This window comes from Eschrichtius robustus, chromosome 14 (assembly GCF_028021215.1).
Source record: "Eschrichtius robustus isolate mEscRob2 chromosome 14, mEscRob2.pri, whole genome shotgun sequence".
In the NCBI taxonomy this organism is placed as follows: domain Eukaryota; kingdom Metazoa; phylum Chordata; class Mammalia; order Artiodactyla; family Eschrichtiidae; genus Eschrichtius; species Eschrichtius robustus.
The window spans coordinates 18,917,177-18,937,699 of NC_090837.1; the positions used below are offsets into that span (position 1 = coordinate 18,917,177).

General features: G+C 46.5%; 1 protein-coding gene across 1 annotated transcript in view; it reads right to left on the reverse strand.

Moving 5' to 3' along the window:
• Positions 1–570: 570 nt before the first annotated feature.
• The window catches only part of MYO1H (myosin IH), a 43,956-nt gene continuing 24,003 nt past the window's right edge, over positions 571–20,523 (reverse strand). Inside the window, exons 16-30 of the mRNA XM_068562261.1 lie at positions 18,495–18,575; positions 17,242–17,347; positions 16,397–16,514; positions 11,271–11,384; positions 8,623–8,699; positions 7,173–7,241; positions 5,688–5,772; positions 4,841–5,000; positions 4,134–4,217; positions 3,253–3,346; positions 2,983–3,038; positions 1,997–2,132; positions 1,555–1,625; positions 1,321–1,418; positions 571–718 (exon numbers count right to left, since the gene is read on the reverse strand). Coding sequence (XP_068418362.1) covers positions 571–718; positions 1,321–1,418; positions 1,555–1,625; positions 1,997–2,132; positions 2,983–3,038; positions 3,253–3,346; positions 4,134–4,217; positions 4,841–5,000; positions 5,688–5,772; positions 7,173–7,241; positions 8,623–8,699; positions 11,271–11,384; positions 16,397–16,514; positions 17,242–17,347; positions 18,495–18,575 — 1,497 coding nt within the window. The remainder of the gene's footprint in view (positions 719–1,320; positions 1,419–1,554; positions 1,626–1,996; positions 2,133–2,982; positions 3,039–3,252; positions 3,347–4,133; positions 4,218–4,840; positions 5,001–5,687; positions 5,773–7,172; positions 7,242–8,622; positions 8,700–11,270; positions 11,385–16,396; positions 16,515–17,241; positions 17,348–18,494; positions 18,576–20,523) is intronic.

Below are 20,523 nucleotides of genomic sequence, written 5' to 3' on the forward strand. Positions count from 1 at the left end.
AATTTGCTACAGACTACGTTTTAAAGATTCAGCCCCCTCAGCTTTCAGTTTGTCGTTTCCCAGCAGAATTGGATCAAACTTGCTAGGGAGGGCAGAGCACCGAGCACTCAGGCTTGACTTCTTAAGATGCGCCTGGTTCCCAAACCTCTCCTCCTCAGTCCTGGGATCCTTGTGTTCCAGAGCCCAGGCCTCACCCCCAGCCAGTTACGTCATGGTGTCGGGGAGTGGGTGGGGGGAGACACAAACACTGGTATTTTTCGAAGCTCGCCAGGAGTTTCCCCCGTGGAGACTCACTTGAGAACCACGTGATAGGGCATGAGGCCTTTGACATCCCGTGAAGAGTTGGGCTTTGACGTTTAATATTGAGAAAAGTTTAATGTCAACTTCTGGTTCACTGACAAATGTGAGTAAACTGTTTTCCTTTTCATTCAGTGTTTGAATCTACACCTCTAGTACCCATTCCTTCCTATTTTTCAACGTAGAATCAGGGACAGAGGGAGAAATAAACTAGATAATGATTCTGGTCAATCTACAGGAGGACTGAAGTTGGGAGAATTTTAACCTATAGTCTTATTTAAAACTGCTTACACCTCCCCCTCCCCAGACACGGCCACTCACCACTGTTAACTGTCCATTTTTATCTTTATAGATTTGTTCTTCTGGTCCGGTGTCAAAAAGTATTGTGCCTTCTTTTCCAGGACTAATATAAAACTGTAAACTTAAAATACACAAAGTGATAAATTACTGACATATTTTTTCCCTCAGCTTTGGGTCTGCAAAAGAAATTCACTTGTGACGCTTACTAGTTTCATGATCAAATTCCTGTTTCATTACAGAGTTTTATTGTATATTTGAGTAATCGAAAGAAAACCGTTTCTGCAACTGGGAAAATGGCCACGCCTTCCTGTAGTTAGTTATTTTCAAATCAGTTTAGCACAGTTCTTCCACAGGCATCAACAGTAGAGGTGTGGCTGGCACCTGCTCTCGCCCAGGGGGGTCCCCCTTTCACTGGGTGACAAATTCTCTTAGGACCATAAGCACCTCCTTTGAAAACTAGATGGTGAGACCACACTTTTCATTCCCTTTGGTGAATAAGTGATCACTGACTTCATTTCTGTGGAGCCCAAGTTCTAGGGGGTGAGGAGGGAAGAAAGCTGGTGATCGGAGGGGGCAAGGGTACCCCACCCCTTGTGGGTAGGCAGTTCTTACTTTGCGGGGAGGGGCAGGCCTGGGTGAAACGATTAACATTTGCGTCTTCCTTGATCTGTTAATAGACACTTAACATTGAATGACTTCCTGAGTACAGACGAAACCACCTACCTTCCCTGAACAACATTTACAATGTTCTCCTTCTTAACCAGCATGACGAGTTTAGTAACTGCCTCAAATATGTGTTTGCACTGTAAGACGGCATCCCCCTGCGGCAGAGAGGAGAGAACACGGCCAGTTCAGTGGTAGCGGCTTCAAAGAAGAACATCACTGAGGTTTCACTGGGGGCAGCTAAAGATTTTGGCAGTGTTTCCCTCTGTTAGCAGCCCTGTGGCTGTCAATTACCTTTTGCTTGTTGTCTTCTGGGGAAATGTGAATGACTAAGATTCCGTCGCTGAAGCTGCTGGTAGAGACACCTTAGGACAGAGCCAAAGTTAGGGGCCAGGAACTGGACAACTTGACATTAATACAGAAAAAAGAGGCATGCCTTGGGGGTCCCCAACCCCAAGCTTTTTCCCTCCTAGCTGGGCCAAGTGGGGTGGCCCAGCAATCAGCACTTGTGCTCGGAATAAAAAGCTGGTCCCTGTTAAAGATGACTAGTGTCCGACCTGGATGCCGGAGTGAGATGCCGTTGGCATTTATGCCAGAATAAGAGGCACAGCCTGGGCCGCCCTGGGTTTTGTGGGCACTCTTCACTTAGGTCTGTCAGTGAAAGGCTGCTTCACTGCTGGTGTGCCCGGGAGCTGAGTCAACCCAGTGAATTTTCTGAAGATTGCCTGCTTCTTACCTTTGAGCGCAGGGTACTCTATTTTCTGCTTGATTTTGGCAAGTTCCACGACGTAAGCTGCTTTCGGAGTGAGAATGAGTTGCCTCTGCCGTGTCTTGAAGCCTTTCCTGTCGTATTTAATGACCGGGATACCGTACTGCAAGGAGGTGACCGTCACTACGAGGGGACGCTTGCTTCCCGGGGGAGGGCGGCAGGGTACCGAGTGCCTTGTTACTCGGCCTCTGAAAACGTTGCTTCGAGCACCCCAACGGAGAGGGGCCCAAACAGATTTTGCATAAATGGGTTTTCCCTGAACCCTGGCTCTCTGCGTGAAAGGCTGTGATTCCTGGCTCTGCCTATGGCGTTGACCTTCAGAGGAATTCAAGGCCACAGCCACTTGCCTCAAGGGGCTGCTCTGAAAGGTCAGCAGAGATGAAGACACTCTGCAGGCGTTAAGAGCCCTGACAGCCAGAGGGTAATCCAACCTAGTCACAGGTTTTTAGTCCCCAGGGACCAAAGTGACCGAGCAGCCACCGGGGCCACAGTCACCAGCTGCCGCATGCCAGGCCGCAGCCTGTGCCCTTCACACCATCAACCCCTCCATCCTCCCCATTCACAGAAGGATGGAGGCACCGAGGGTGTTAGTCATCTGCCCAGGATCACACAGCTAAGTTATGAAACCCACGTCGGCGCCCAGGCACACTGCTTCTAATAGGGGATGTTTAATGATTAAGTGTATGCCTGCATTTCGCTCAACTTCATAGAAAGCCAAACGCAGTTCCTGGGTGACAGCTGAGGACCATGGAACAGCCACAGGTGCCTAATCGTCACGTAATCGTGATCCCTATCATCTTAACATCCAGAGCATCGCAGCTGAGAGCCCGGCCCACGCACACGCACCCCTGCCTTTAAATAGTGCTTCCAGACCCCCTTCACGTAGCAGACAGACCCTGTTCTCAGACCCCACAGGGGAATCCTGTCTCAGGCAAGGACACACATTTCCTTACCTGGATTTTCTCACTGCTGATGAGTTGAAGCACTTTGGGATTAATGTCTCCTTCATCTAAGGAAGCAACCAGAACACAGCGAATCATCACTAAGTACCACCCCTGTGCACAAGCCACTGGCATCTGCTGGTTTTCTGTCCCTCTGTGACCAAGACCTCAACCTGGGAGATAGATAGCTGTCAGGAAATGCGGATCAAGCGTCTTCCTTTGACTTTTTTTTTTTTTTTTTAAATAGGGAAAGTGAGCACATAGATGGAAAAAGGGACTTACCTATTCGGCTGTTGGCAAAGGGTTGATTTAAGCTTTCTGCATAGCCTTCTTTCTTTCCCCTGAATATTTCACTTGTAACCACCTTTTGCTGCATCTGGTAATACACAATTAAAAGTACAAAATGGTAGCCATGAGGCTTTTGGGGACCTAAAGAGGTCCACACTAGTGCTTGCTTTCCTGAATAAGTAAGGCTCCTCAAGGAGCCTTGTCTTACTTCTGCGTATGAGTCAGAACACATAGAAGTCAAACACATTTGGCTTTGGCCAAAATGCTCCAAAAATTCTACTGATTAGGGTCTGAAGTTGACACTTATGCTTGTCTCTACTTGCACTGACTTCCTGGAAGTGGAATTTTCAGAGCTGAGAGTTTCTCCTAGGTCAGAGATCCCAAACTGCAGCCCGTGGGCCAAATCCAGTCAAGTTTTTTTGGAGTGCAGCCATGCCATTCATTTACAGGTTGTCTCTGGCAGCTTGTGTGTACCAGGGCAGAATAATTTCAACAGAGATGATGGTGTGGCCGGCAAAGCCTAGAATATTACCCTCTAGCTCTTTACAGAAAAAGTCTGCCGACGAGCAAATGAACATAAACAGAACCATGCCACCAGCGGAGAAGGGGCCCTGCATGCTTTGCAGTTCAGAGGCCGTCTAGATGGTGTTCCCATGGTAACAAAAGAGCGATGCTACTTTTAACAGCTGCCAGTTAACGAGGGCTCTGTGCTAAGTGGTCTACATGCGTTTCATCCTCAAAGCATGTATGAGGCATGAGCCTTGTGGGACCCTTGGCTTACAGATAAGATGGTGGGTGAGGATTGCTGACTCTCAAGGGGCCAGCACCCACCCCCTCCAGCATCCTGCCACCTGCCCGCAACGCCACGTCCCTACCAGGGCTTTCCTCTCGGCTGTGATCCCTCGGCAGTACTTCCGGACCAGGTTCCTCATGCACATTTTCCTGAGCAGATTCGATGCCTGCGTGGAGAACATTGTTTTCCACCTGCTTCCCTCACCCGCCCCCGCTTTAGGCTTCAGCCGCCAAAACAGAAGCTTTGAAAGCACAGCTGAATTCAGTTTGAGGTAAAGGACAGCGTTAATATTTTCTAGTCAAAGAAAGCAGCTCATGTTCCAGTCTTGGGCTCACTGTTCGCTACTGCTAAACTAGTGGTTCCTAATCTTGAATGAGTTTTGAGTCACCTGAGTTGCTGGCCAGGAGGTTCCTAGAGATGCTGATTCAATGGGCCCGGGTTGGGGCCCAGGAATCTTAGTCACCCCCACTCTGTGCTCCAGACACAGAGGGTCCCCAGAGCATCTTCTGAGAAACGCTGTTCTAGGCAACAGTCCCTAAACCCATCTGAAATGTTACATCAAGGACAGAAACCAAGAGTGCTCTGTTGGAACAGACCTCCACAGGCTTTATAATTCTAGAGAGGATATACGAATTCTGAGGAGTTAAATTCCTTGGGCATCACTCTTGCAGGGAAGTGCTTTGTCTGCTGAGGCAGCCCTTTCAAGGCAAGGGAGGCAGCACCAAATGATAAGTTAAGCTCCATCCGTGCCCACGTCATTTGCAACGTGAGTTCTGGAACAGTCCTTACATTTTCCAAGATGCCAGGAGGCCTCAGCCAGCTCTTGTCCAAGACGTTCTTTGGGACATGATCCCGAAGATTCAAGATGTAATTCTTCCGCACGAACACGATGAACTCCTCATTGTCAGGACAGAGGGGCTTGTTGCGATTGATGAATCCCTTTATGAACCTAAGCAGGAGAGAGTTTTGTTAGTTTTCTATTTCTTCACTTCCCATTTCTTCACTGAAACTTGCGTTCTCTCCCCCACTGGTTTGATTCAACGGTGGCCAAAACGGTGGAGATTATTTTGTTCGCCAAGTAGGGCCACAGGCCAAATCTGGCCCAAAGATATGTTCTATTTCACCCACACCATTTTTTTGTTTTGTTTTGAGTGACTTGAATTCATTGCCAACAACAACAAAAAACTGGGAGGTATTACATGAAAGCCAGATTTCCAGCTTTCCTTGAAAAAAAATCAAAAGGTCTGCCAACACTGGCCTGGCTGCAGTCTGCTAACGTGGAGTAGTGACTGCCCCTCTTAGGTGGACTGAGCTTTCCAGTTTGCCGCAGTCCCTACCCTACCTTATTGCCTTATCCCAGCTCATGAGACTCGCTGGCCCTGCCTGGCCTCAGAAGGCATTCGGCTTTGTGACTTTTGAACTAGGCTAAGAGAAACAACAAACGTTCTGAGTTGTGATCACTGTCAAATTAGGGAGCTCAGAGGAAGGAGATGGAACAGAATTCCTAAGGGTTGACATCCTGCAGGGAAGATTACTTTTCTGCCCAAAGCCAAAACCTCCAAGTCCATGACCACCCTCTGCAGCACAATAGCACTTAGAGACCTTTCCTCCCTACTGGACCCAACTGAGAACTTACTTTCTTATAATCTGCACAGCCCACTTTCTCCTTTTGGCCTTCTTCCGAGCCAGGGCTCCACGCCAGTGGGCTTCAAGTTTAATGGCTGAAAGAGTTCACTGCTGGCATTAGAAGGTGAGCACGATCACTTAAATACAAAAGCCTTTTCCAGAATTATTCACCCACTCCACAAACACCTGGATGCCCAGCACAGCACTCCGCTAGCCCTCGAGATGGAAAGTGGGATGAGAGTCATCAGTCTCTACCCGGACGTGCCCAGACGGACAGCTGAACCAGAGTGACAGAGGAGCAGAGGGTGCTGGGAAGCTCCAGAATTACGCAAGGGGGTCAGTTTTCTGAGGTCTTTTTGAGGGACCAGAGTGGCACTTGATGGCACAGATTAGTCTCGCCCCTGCATTTGCTTTGTCTCACCCCGTGTTTAGTTTTAGTTGTCTACATTAAAAAATGGGGATACATAAATTGGGACACACAAAAATTAGATTTCTGGCTTGTGTCCCAATTTTTAAATGCTTTTCAGATTTTTTTTCCAGTTAATTCAGATATTCAAAATGCTTTTCTTTTATTCCTCATGGCCACATTGTTACAAAAACAAACAACTGGAAACAACCCAAATGTCCATCAACACAACAGCTAAATTGCGGTACGCTCATATAGCGCACAGGGGTCAGCAAACTGCGGCCCTCGGGCTGGCCACCTGTGTCTAAGTAAAGTTTTATTGCAACAGAAATGTCGCAGAAGAAAAATACAAACAGCATAATTTTATGGAGTTCAAAACATTCCAGCCTACAAGTATATTATTTAGTGATACATCCATAGATGATAAAATTATAAAGAAAAACAAGGAAATAATGCAAAGTTCAGAATAGTTGTGTGTGGGGGGGGATGCTGAGAAGTGACTGGGGAGGGACAAAGTGCAGGGGCTACAAGTGCATTCATGGTGTTAGCAACCTTTAAAAACAATTACCCTTTAAACATGCATGGACTTCCCTGGTGGCGCAGTGGTTAAGAATCTGCCTGCCAGTGCAAGGGACATGGGTTCGAGCCCTGGTTCAGGAAGATCCCACGTGCCGCAGAGCAACTAAGCCCGTGAGCCACAACTCCTGAGCCTGTGCTCTAGAGCCTGCGAGCCACAACTACTGAAGCCCGCATGCCTAGAGCCTGTGCTCTGCAACAAGAGAAGCCACCGCAATGAGAAGCCCGTGCACTGCAATGAAGACCCAACTCAGCCAAAAATAAATTAATTTAAAAAAAACATGCATATGTTGTGGATCAAATAAAACATGTCTGTGGAACAAGTATAGGCTGCATTGTTATGTAGAGTAAAAATGAGGCCCCAGAACCGGACCCTGAGAATGCCCGACACCAAGGCTTCAAGGCCAGGCAGGCGAAGAGAATGCTCAAAGGAGCCTGTGCGTCTAGGTGCCACGTGGATGAGAGGGAAACTGTGGTCCATGGCAAACCTGAGAGGTCCTGTTCAGTTCTTACCTGCTTGTCTTTTTCTCACGTATGCTCTCCTTTCCAGGCAGCCTTTGTACGTGGCTTGGATTCTCGCAACTTAAAAGAAAACAAAACTTTTGGTGAAATGGCTTTCAGTTGTGCAGCTTGGTAGTTGTGACCTTCAGAGGAGGTGTCGGCAGTGGCCCTAGGGGCGTGCAGCGTAGAGGTGACAGAGGAAGCCACGGGATATGACAGGACAGAAACGAGAGAGGGCGGGTTACGTTCAGCCTGAGTGCCAGAGCTGGCCAGTAACTGGGGCTCCCTTTCTTCCTCTTGCCTCCCCCCAGCTAAGGAACAGAACCACCACCTGGAGGGCTTGCTGGCCCCTGGTTCTAGGCATTATATTTCATCCTCCCACCCAACCCTGCAAGGCAGGCGGGCATCAGCATATTTCACAAAGGGGATCACAGAGCCAGGCGGTGAAGACCCTTGCCAGGCGCGAGGCAACCACGCGGCTGTGAAGCAGGAGTGTGAACCCAGGGCTGTGGAACCACACACGTGCCCTTAGCTCCTCCATTCACAGTGCGCCCCCTGCACCCAGTGACTGGGGTCCCCCCGCAGACCGAGCTCCCCGAGGGCCCCACACACCAGCAGCATCGCATCCCCTGGGAGCTGGGCAGAAACGTTAACCCAGGCCCCCGCATTCAGCACCTGCCCACGAACCCGACCTGGGTGATCCGTGCCCGCTGCCGGAGGGGTCAAAAACAGACCACCAAGCACAGTGGTTACGAGCCCAGGCCCTGAAGCCAGACAGACACACACTCAAACCCCAGCTCTGCTGCTGTTGGGCCTCAGCTTCCCCCCATGTAAAGTGGAGATGATAATACCACTCGTCCACAGGTTTGTTCCGAGAATACAATGAGATCATGAATACAGCAAGCACTGAGATTATTCAAGCAGAGCTGGTCTCAACAGGCCAGGTGAGATCTCAGAGGGGAAGCCCCTACCCCCTGGTAGTTTTGATTTGTAATTTTTTTGCATTTTCCTCCCGTCTTAAGTTTTCTTATTTACCATTCACAACAAACACCCTGGCTGTGGGCTTTGCAGCTACACCTTCTGACATCAGACACTTATACAAATGAAGTTTTAAAAAAACCTTCATTTAAGGGGGATGGACTCCGTGGGTTTAGGTCCTGGTGTGGCACAACAAAGTTGGATCCAAACTAAAAATGAGGCAGAACTACAGCATTTAAGTTTCCAGGTGCATCCATGACAGCCCTCCAAACATAAGGGATAAATACACCTGTATCTTATAATCTTGTTGCCTTGTTCTGGGTTAAGGCATAAATTCACCTGTATCTTATAATCCTATTACGTTGTTCTGGGTTTCCAAAGCCAGTGCTTCTAACATATCAAACACTCATGTTTAAGATGTTTCCCAAGCTAAGCTTGTTCATATCACATTCTGTTAAAATCAGGGCAGGAAAAAAAACCATACCTAATTGATGTTTACTAAATTCAAAGGCATCTTCAGTAGCAAACAGAGTTCTGGGGAAGCGAATGAATATTTTGGTTCTAGAAATGAAAAAAATGTTTTAATTATTAACTGGTCATCACCATCTGTAGTGGATTCAATAGTGTCCTCCCCCCTCCCCCAAAGTCACATCCACTTAGATCCTCAGAATGTGATTCTTATTTGGAAATAGGGTCTTTGCAGATGTCATCAAGGTAAAGATTGAGATAAAATCACACTAAATCCAATGAGAGTGTTCTTAAGGAAAGACACACAGAGAGACGCAGGGGAGAAGGCCATGTGAAGACAGAGGCAGAGATTGGAGTGATGGTGCCACAAGCCAAGGAATGTCAGGAGCCACTGGAAGCTGGAAGCAGCAAGGAAGGATCCTCCCAGAGAGACTTCAGAGGGAGCACGGCCCTGCCAACACCTGGATTTTGGCCTTCTGGCCTCCAGAAATGTGAGAAAATAAATTTCTTATGTTTTAAGCCAACCAGTCTGTAGTTAATTCATTATGCAGCCCTAGGAAGTTAATTCACCTTCCTAACCCAAAGTGACTTCCCTGGGCTTTAAAAAGTGATGACAGAGAATATGGGTCTAAGTTTAGGAGAAGATCCCATCAGCCAGCAAAGATAAATTATAAATATTGAGCTCATATTGCTTGCCCTCTCAGGCAACCCACCCTTTGAGGGAAACTTCCCAGGCCAGCCACTGGGGGGCAGCAGTGCATCGTGCCACATGAACCCATCAGAGGTTTTATACCGGGGACAGATAACACCTCTGACCTCCCTGACCCACCTCCCATTGGATGTGCTAAGCCCTATTCCTCAGAAATCTGGCTTGGAAAAGTAACTGCTCCTTGGAGCAGGGCCCAGAATAGAAGAATAAAGGATGGAATGGGGCCAGGGTGGTCATAGAGGGCCATGTACAAGTTGGCAGGGAAAGCCCACTGACGGATTCAAAGGCAGAGATTCCTGACGCTGGAATCTCTGCGGCCTGGCAGTAGATCCTCTTCATGTGTGGGCCCTGTTCTTTGCTATCAAATGAACGCTGACCAAAATGTCTAAGAGAACAGATGAAAATTATCCTGGTTCACCCCACTGAGTTGTGCCTTGACGCTTTCAATGTGTACGAAAAGTCCAGCTCACGGACAACAACTCTACAGTAATGATACCTAGAGTTCTAGAACTCCACTTTCTGGGAGATGCTAGAGGAGCTTTCTCATCGCAGAAGTCCTAATATCCCCTCTGAGAAGTCATGCATACATTTTGAACAATGAAAGAATCTAGGCAGAGAGAGATTAAGGAATTCGCGCTGATACCCTCCTCATTTTGTGCACAAAGAAGCTCATCCCAGTCTCCAATGCAGGTTTAGAACCCAGGGCTCCTTTACACTTAACCTCCTCCAATAGGCAGCTATGTAGCCTTTCTAACCATCTAGCGCTTGTGATACGGTGCTTTGTAATAAGAAATATGTATTTGGTCTTTGCCCCGTTCCAGTGTCACAGCTCCCAAAACCCTTGTAATTTCCTAAGTGATTAGAGCAATGGGGCATCTTTTGTTATAATCTTTTGGGTTTTGTTCCTGAAATAGCTTCAAAGTGATAAAGGGGAAATGGGTGTCTTTTTAAAAATTCTTTTCCATTATGGTTTATTATAGGATATGGACTATAGTTCCCTGTGCTATACGGTAGGACCATGTTGTTTATCTATTTTATATTTATAGTAGTTTGTATCTGCTAATCCCAAATTCCCAATTTATCCCTCCCCACCCCCTTTCTCCGGGTGTCTTTTATTATTTATAACAAACCCCTTTCAACCACACCACACCTGAGTTTATGCTAACAGCTGATGTTTGGAAAGCCCCTAGATAACCTAAGGATGGGAACTGGTTGCCAGGGAAACCAACCTTGAGATTAGAGGGTTGGAACTTTCAGCCCCACTCCTGGGGAGGGGAGAGGGGTGCGAGGTTGAATGAATGACCACTGTCCAGTGAATTTATCAATCATGCCTATGCCTCTATAAAACCCCCAAAAGGCATGATTTGGAGATCTTCTGGGTGCACCTGGAGAGAGCATGGGACCTCCGCACCCTCTCCCACATACCTTGCCCTGTGTATCTCTTCTATCTGGCTGTTCCCAAGTTATATCCTTTTGTAATAAACTGGTAATCCAGTAAGTAAAGTATTTTCCTGATTCTTTGAGCTACTCTAGAAAAGTTAATCAAACCCAAGGAGGGGGTCATGGGGACCTCCAATTTATAGCTGATTGGTCAGAAACACAGGTGACAAACTGGACTTGTGATTGGCCTCTGAAGGGAGGATGGACAGTCTTGGGAGACTGAGCCCTTAACCCGCGGGATCTGACACCATCTCCAGGTAGACTGTCAGAAGTGAGTTTAATTGTAGGACACCCAGCTGGTGTTAGAAGTGTGATGGAGTGTTTTGAGTGTGAGGGAAGCATTGAGAGTAGAGACACACAGGAGAGTTTTTTCTTTACAGAGATGCATTTAAATTGAGTGAATGCAAGTATCTGCTTATAAATCTACGTAAACTCCTGAAGAATGAATCTCCAGGCTCAAGATGGATACAGATCGATTAGGAAAACATTTTGACAGCGATTTCCGGGACACTCACCTCCCTAACTTGTACTCCTCGGGTTCGTAGCCAATGTACTTGATCAGCCGCTCTACGCCCTCTGCTGGAGGCCCGTGCCAGTGCGGCCAGGTGTCTGGGCACAAGGACTTGTACCTAGGGAGGGGAGAGGCATGTTTAGGAAGCCGCAGACCTTACACTAACTAGCTCCCCTCGAGGTCAGCTTCACTCCGCTGGCCACGCCAACCACTCAGAGTAATAGAGTAGACGCATCACACCCACTTCCTAGAATTCAACGATATATACTCAGCAATAAAGAAACAAGAGGGGGGCTTCCCTGGTGGCGCAGTGGTTGAGAATCTGCCTGCCAATGCAGGGGACACGGGTTCGAGCCCTGGTCTGGGAAGATCCCACATGCCGCAGAGCAACTAGGCCCGTGAGCCACAATTGCTGAGCCTGCGCGTCTGGAGCCTGTGCTCCGCAACAAGAGAGGCCGCGATAGTGAGAGGCCCGCGGGTCCCGATGAAGAGTGGCCCCCGCTTGCCGCAACTAGAGAAAGCCCTCGCACAGAAACGAAGACCCAACACAGCCATAAATAATAAATAAATAAATAAATAAAATTAAAAAAAAAAAAAGGGGGTTCGTTTAAAAAAAAAAAAAAAGAAACAAGAGGAACTGTTTCAACAGGGTGGGAGGTTCGGCCTGTCTTCATAGAACAATGACCTCACATCAGACACTCTACCCAAGAAACTCAATTCTGCTCCTAGGTGTATACGCAAGAGACACGAAAACATATGTCCGCACAAAAGCTTACACGTGAATATTCAGAGCATCATTATTTATAACTGACAAAAGGTGGAAACAACCCAAATGTCCATCAAGAGACAAAGGAACGTATAAACAAGTACAGTCCAGCATGGGAAGAAAAGGTATCATGCTTGATAAGTGACGAGGGATTTTTCAAGGGTAAATTTTGGACCCAAGGTTGACTTAAGAACCTGATTTCAGTATAAAATGCAACTCCCTTCTAATATGTGGTCGCGATAAAGATAACCATGATGTCTGTAATGTAATGAAAAAAGTGAATGCAGAATTCAGAAGTGCCTGTGGACTAAGGCTAGAGCGACACCACTGGAGCCACCGGACTGGAGCTGCACTGCTTGGGTTGGAGCCCAGCTCAGGAGCCGGACAAGTCGCTTCACCTCCTCACTTTGCGGCATAAACAATGAATGGCAGGACCTTCCTTGTGGGGTCGTCACGAGGTTGAAATGAGATACCCCATGGAAAGTATTTGGCACAGTCTGAGACTTCAAAAGCTCTTAGCTACAGTATTCCTATTACACTTCTTTCCCTTAATATCATTATATGGTTTGTATTATTTTAAAATCAAATGTCAAACCGTTAAGAACATGTTTATTTTCCTGGAATTATACTTTATGAGAAAATCCATTAAGGACATCGCAATGAACTGAATGTTTGTGTCCTCCCACCCCCAAATTCATATGTTGAAGAATCCTAACCCCCCAATGTGATGGTATTAGGAGATGGGGCCTTTGGAAGGTGATTAGGTCAGGAGGGTGGATCCCTCATCCTTGGGACTTGTTCCCTTATAAAAGAGACCCCAGAGAGCTCCCTTGCCCTCTTTCCACCATGTGAGGATGTGATGAGAAGAGAGCAGGGTGCAATCCAGACGAGGGCTCTCACCAGAACCTGACCGTGCTGGCTCCCTGATCTTGGATTTCTAGCCTCCAGCACTGTGAGAAATAAACTTCTGTTGTTTATAAGGCACCCAGTTTATGGTACTTTGTCATAGCAGCCTGAACCAGGACAGGCATTAAGTGTCACATGTTCTTCCCTGATTACTTCCCGCTGTTACTGCCACACACAAAGGTACAGACACATGCCAACCCCAGGGAACGCAGAGCAACGCCAGGCCCTGCTCCCTCCTGTCTGGTGCAGGCCCATCACTAGCACACACCATCAAAGCTGTCTAAACATGGGCTAGACAGACACAGAGGAGATGGGGAGATGCTTTAAATACCTGCAGGGTAGAGGGACTCATAACTTCTGTCCTTTTTAACTCTGAGATGCAGTCGCTCCCTGATCAAGGGAAGCAGTGCCAGGGAGGGTGCACACATTCGGACATCTCCAGCCCATTCCCGTGGGCCTCTCCTGCCTTCCCCTGGGCCACTGTCCTGCAGCAATGCCAGCCTCCTAGCTGGTCCTCAAGCTGCCCAGTTCCCACCTCCAGGCTCTGCTGCCCAGACAGCTGCCTCCAAATATCCTCATGGCTCCCTTCCTTACTTGGAGAGGCCCTCCTGGACCACTCTTTCCCCAACCCGGATTCATTTTCCTTCAAAGAATGTACGCCCCGCCTGACCTCCTATATCTCCTTGTTATCGCCAGTAGAAAGTACACTCCATATGGGCAGGGGTGGGGTCTGTCTTGTTCACTGCTGTTACCCAGCACCTTGGACAGTGCTGGTACAAAGCGGGGGCTCACTAATATTTATAGAAAGAATAAACAAGCCCGATAGCAGCAAAGTAGGAAAAAACGCAGGAAGACTGGAACGGCAAATGCCTGCGTGTTTTGGGGCCAGGGTGGGCAGTAGCTGCTGCTTCCATCTTCACTAGACTTCAGATTCAGAAAAATGGATGAGATAAGGGTGAATGACAAGTCGCTGATGAGCAAAACTGGTATGTCAAGGAGGTTCTCCCCACCTAACCCTAACCCACCACACACACACACACAAAAAACCCTGGCAAAAAGACTGGCAGATCCTCAAACAAACACTGAGTTATCATCTGACCCAGTAATCTACTCCTAGGTATGTGCCCAAAGAAATGAGAGCATATGATCACACTAAAACTTGTACTTGAGTGTTCCCAGCAGCATTATTCAGAATAGCCAAATAATGGAAACAACCCAAATGCCCATCAACAGAGGAATGGATAAATAAAATGTTGTCTGTCCACACAATTGAGTATCATTCAGCCATAAAAAGGAATGAAGTGCTGACACATGCTATAACATAGATGAACATTAAAAGCATCATGCTAAGAGAAAGAAGCCAGACACTAAAGTCCATATATGATATGACCACACTTGTATGAAATGTCCAGAATAGGGAAATCTATAAAGACAGAAAGTAGAGTGGTGGTGGCTTAGGGCTGGGGCAGGTTGGTAAGGAGTTAGGGCATTTATAGCTAAAGGGTATGAGGTTTCTTTTTGAAGGCATGAAAGTGTTCTCAAATGGACTGTGCTTGCATAGATCTGTGAATACCAGAAACCACTGATGCTTTAAGTGGGTGAATTGTACAGTCGGTGAATTATATATCTCAATGAAGCTGTTTAGGAAAAGAAAACCATGGCTATCCACTGGCAGTGTGGTCCCCAAATGGTGACAGATGAAAGAAAAAAGGAGAGAGGACAAAAAGGAGAGGGGGGTGACAACCAGCCTCTGACTACTCTAGGCTGCTTGAGGGTCCCACGTTTCCTTCCTACCTGCCCTCCAGACGGGCCTCCGGTGGGACACCTGTGATGGTGTTTCATCTGTGAGGATTGGGATGGAGATGCTTATCCAAATGTACCTATAGCGTAGAGCAAAGCCGGGCAGAGATTTCCAAGGCTGGGGTCCCGGGCCCCGCTGAGCCTTCCAAGGTAGTATTTGGGGTGGGGTTGTCTGTAACTCTTTTCACTGTTTCTAAAACCCAAAGAAACTTATACTGTTTCTCAAGATAGAACCACACAGGTCAATAAAATCCTCAGTGTATTTAGCTGAAATTGTATCAACTCAAAAGGTTAATGCTGACGATACTCATCAGAGGTTTAGATCAGCCGGTAAATCATTAAAAAACAACAGTGAGGAAAGAGATGGTTACTTAATAAATGCATATAAACAGATATTAATTATCAAGACACGAGGCTCATGGGAGAAAAATAAGCAAGATCCGTGGGTAGAGAAAAACCTGAGATTAAATGAGGGGCTGAAAGTAAGAGCACCAAAAAACGATGAAGTTTCAGAGCACAGGATCTTGATGTAAATTGCAAAATGCGAGGAATTGGATTGAAAATGTAACGTCATGCACCTGCTTTTTATAATTATGAAGTTGTACTTCAAAAGAAGCCTAATATTCACAAATGAACCTATCTACAAAACAGAAATAGACTCACAGACATAGAGATCAGACTTGTGGTTGCCAAGGGGGAGAAGAGGAGGGAAAGGGATGGCCTGAGAGTTCAGGGTTAATAGATGCAAACTATGACATTTAGAATGGATAAACAACAAGGTTCTACTGTATAGCACAGGAAACTATATCCAATCTCCTGGGATAAACCATAGTGAAAAAGAATATTAAAAAAAGAATGTATATATGTGTATAGCTCAGTCACTTTTCTATACAGCAGAGACTGGCACAACATTGTCAATCAACTATACTTCAATTTAAAAAAATTTAAAAAATAAAAAAGAAGTCTAATATTAAGTTAAAATATGAAATTACTGATATTCAACCATGTTGACCCACAAAAAGGACCATTTTATTATGCTTCTCTTGCGAGTGTAACAATGTGTTGTTTTCTTGGTAGCACGAACAACATGCAGCCCAACTGCATGCACAAGCAATTTGGGCCATAGTAGTAGTGGTGGTGGTTATATGATTAAATCCTTACAAACTCCTCGAGAGCAATTTAATCCCCGTGTTACACATGAGGAATTAGGTCTCAGTTGGAAGAGAAAGAATGGGGATTCCCACCCAAGAATCTGTGGCTCCAATGCCCATGTTATCACCACTACACCTGTGTCTCTGGACAGCCCATGAGGTCAAGGGGATTGCTCCCAGACTGACCGCACTAAAACCAGCACCCATGGTCACCATGGGAAGGGTCTTCCCCAGCCAAATACAGACCCCAAGGGTGCATGTCCCACGTCTGCCCCCTGGGGGCAAGTCTGTGCATCGCGTCTTGTACTTCCTAGATTCCAAGAAGTTAGGGGCTTAGCGAAATGAAGAGAAGGTGGCAAACCAAGTCAGCTTCCTATTCTCTGAAATGTCAGTGTTCATCACTGTCACCGCTACAGCAGTTAAGAAGCAAACGGAGTTCCCTGGGGGACAGCCTTTTATTCATCGCCACACACTTCACTGGCTTCAGATCAACAAAACAAACTTTACCTTTGCAAGAAATGCTCGTATTTCCGTCGGTAGGCAAAGCCGGCCCGTCTCACCCGCAGGTGCTCCATCAGCCCCAGGTACTTGACCTGATGCCTTATGAGGAAGTCATCGAACTTGCCTTTGGAAACACAGAAGGAAGAGTGACGGTGAAGGACCCTGTGGCTCTGTTTCAACCAAGGCAGACCAGAGGCTGCAAGCTGACGATCTGTGGGCTGGGTCTGGCCACCAGGCATGTTTTGTTAGGTCCTAATTGTGTTTCTCTTAATGGGGGAATTTTACAGGAAAATCTGAATTTCTGGTTTCTCTTGAAAATCCATGAGATCTGGCCATTCTGGGCCTAGAGCCCCACATGGCAACAAATGGCCCTAAGGAAGGAGGACTGCCCCTTTAGACAGGGTGTGCCCTCTCCAGTTGGCCACAGTCCCCTCCATTCCCTATTGCATTACAGCTGGTCTGCTTCACTCATTCGCTCTTCCTGCCTGGATTCTATAAGCCTTTGACTGTACAGCTTTGTCATGAGACCATGGCATAAGCTTAGAAAATACCCAAGTCATAGACCATTTTGGAAGATTCTTCACTGGCTGGAGAGAAGCAGTGTTGCTTCCCCTCACCTCTGAGGTCTGCTTGGCTCAGCTGTGTTAGTCCTGAAACTGGCCACGCTCTGAGCAAAGCTCACACAGGACCATGAAAGGAACCCTCCTCCTTATTCATTTGCCTTCTATTATTTAATACAGAGAACAAGCAGCAAGCCTGTGGTGGTTTTTAGGACTTTCCCCACCGTCGTCTTGGTTTTCCGCCCAGCCTCATTTCCCTGACCTCAGTGTTCTGAACAATTCACAACTCACTGGGTTCTTTACTCTCGTTGGGCTTGATGCAACGGATGTACGAAGGTTCCTTAGAGATGAGAATTTCCAGAAGGCTGCTCAGACTGTTTTTAAACTGAGTCCCCACCTGCAGGGAGAGAGAGAATGAGCTAAACAGACGCCGTTGTTCCCCATTTATACAGAGAAGACTGTTTAAATCACAAGACTGGCCCTTTAGACCCAAACACTCGACAGACTGTTCTACTCGTTACCTGTCACGAACTGTTTTGTCCATTAAGAGAAGGCTTTGAATGTCCTGGCCTGAGAAGCCCAAGCTCAGTCTGGTCAAGGGGAGGCTGGACGAACGCCTTTCCAGGATGCTTCCCTCCCTCGGCGAATACAAAGTGAGCACCTCGTGGGAGCCGGCATTGCCGCTGAGCCAATCACCCTCCACCACCTTCCTGTTTCCTTGTTACCAAGTTCCTTTATGACACTCGCACTACTGTAATTTCTTTCTTTATTTGATGATACAGTAAGTCCCCTACATATGAACAAATTCCATTCTGAGAGCACATTAAGTCCAATTTGTTCGTAAGTCCAACAAAGTTAGCCTAGGTACTGAACTAACACAATCGGCTATGTAGTACTGTACTGTAATAGGTTTATAATACTTTTCACACAAATAGTGAATTAAAAACAAACACAAAAAATAAGAAAACATTTTTAATCTTACAGTATAGCACCTTGAAAAGTACAGTAGTACAGTACAACAGCTGGCATACAGGGGCTGGCATTGAGTGAACAGGCCAGAAGAGTTACTGACTGGAGGAGGGAGAGGAGGTGGGAGATGGTAGAGCTGAAGGATTGTCAGCAATGGGAGATGGAGGGCGAGCTGCAGTTTCACTCACGCCTGACGTTGATGGCACGCACGTCTGCAGCTTTGAAAGTTCGCAACTTGAAGGTTTGTGTGTAGGGGACTTACTGTATCTTCCTATACCACCTCCCACTAGATTGTAAACCCCACGAGGGCAGGAACACTGTCTGTTCTGTTATTGGTAGATACCCCTGTGCCCAGCACAGTGCCTGACACACAGTAAGTGCTCAATGAATGTCTGCAAATGAACACACTGGTTCTAACCTTGGAAAATATATATTTAGTAGAACATTTAGAGAGTGATATTTCCAAAAAAAGGAGAGGACAGCTTAAAAAGCATAGGTAACTAAAGTACTTGCACCCTCTGGGTGATTTTTGCTACCTTTCCAATTTTGCACAGGCATTTCCCCCTGCCACTCACTGTTGGTGGCCTTCTCCGGTTTTCTAACTCGGCCACCCGGAAGCATTCCTTCAGGATTCTGTTTTTGGACCTGCACAGCACCTGTAGGTAAAGAGAAATGAGTACCACATTTGCTGCTTCAGAAATCATTAAGGAGTCTTCAGGAAAGTTCACGTTAAGTGTGCACAATGGACCAGAGCCATCTGCCTTGGGAGCACTTGAAGAAGAAGAGGGGAAAAACACAATCATAGGGACTTCCCTGGTGGTACAGTGATTAAGAATCCTCCTGCCAATGCAGGGGACACGGGTTCGAGCCCTGGTCCGGGAAGATCCCACATGTCTCGGAGCAACTAAGTCCATGTGCCACAACTACTGAGCCCGTGTGCCACAACTACTGAAGCCTGCGCGCTTAGAGCCCGTGCTCCGCAACAAGAGAAGCCACCGCAATGAGAAGCCCATGCACCGCAACGAAGACCCAATGCAGCCAAAAAAAATTAATTAATTAAAAAAAAAACACAATCACATGTAGAAAAAAATGTTCAATACAGACCGTCCCCGACTTACGATGGTTTGACTTTACAGTGGTGTGAAAGTGATGAACATTCAATAGAAACCATACTTTGAATTTTGGTTTTTGATCTTTTCCCGGGCTTACAACACTCTCATGACGCTGGGCAGCCCAGCAAGCCACGGCTCCGTCAGCCATGCGATCACAAGGGTGAACCACCAATATACTCAAAACCATTCTGTTTTTCACTTTCAGTACAGTATTCAATCAATAACATGAGATATTCAATAATTTATTATAGAATAGGCTTTGTATTAGGTGATTTGGCCCAACTGTAGGCTAATGTAACCATTCTGAGCACCTTTAAGATGGACTAGGCTAAGCTATGATGTTCAGTAGTTAGGTGTCGTCAATGCATTTTCAACTTATGATATTTTCAATATACGATGGGTTTATCAGGATGTAACCCAAGTAAGTTGAGGAAGACCTGTACTATATCCAGTGCTCTGTCTACTTGGTGAGGCCATCTGATTATTTTTCCTTGGACATGATGAAGCAGTAATTATTTCCAGTCCAGCTAGGCTGCTACAGAACAAACCAGCTCTTTAAGAATGATCTCCAAGATATGGTGTTAAGTGAAAAATAGCAAGATGCAGGACCACATGCATAGTGTGTATGAAGAGAAAAGAAAAAGGGGGAGACACACACACACACACACACACACATGTCCTGGTCTGTCCCATCCCTGGGAGGATACACAATAAACTGGTTAGAGCAGCTGGCTCTCAGGAGAGTGACTTGGTGACATGGGTCCAAGGACATCAGCTTTGGTACGTCTGATTTTTCCTTCTGTGCATATCTTTTCAAAAATTTTAATTTGACACACACGAAATTTTTTTTTCCTTATAGCCATACGATGGAGGATGATTCAGCCTTAAAAAGGAAGGAAATTCTGACACATGCAACAACATGGATGAAGCTTGACAACATGATGCTAGGTGACACAAGCCAGATACAAAAGACAAATACTGTGTAATTTCACTTATATAAGTACCTAGAGTAGCCAAATTCATATAGAAGGTAGAATAGTGGTTGCCAAGGGCTGGAGGGGAGGGGGAATAAGGGAGTTAGTGGTTAATGGGTACAGAGTTCCAGTTTTGCAAGATGAAAAGAGTTCTGGAGGTGGATTGCACAACAATGGGAATGTACTTAACACAACTGAACTGTGCACTTAAAAATGATTGACATAGTAAATTTCATATTATGTATGTGTATTTTGCCACAGTTAAAATTTAGAATTTTTTTAAACTCACCCCAATTTTAAACTCACAGTGGCATAAGAGAGTAATTTGCAGATAGGAAATTTTAAAAATTAGAAAGCACCCATCTCAGAAAGTATAAGGAACTTCAGCCCTGGTGGAAAAAGTGGGAGATTTAGAGATTCTTCCTGTGGGAAGCACCCTCCATGGATGGATTTGTGAAGGGGATGGGCAATGCCCACAGAGGAGAAAGCCACAAGGGGAATAGTGTCTCCCATTTGTC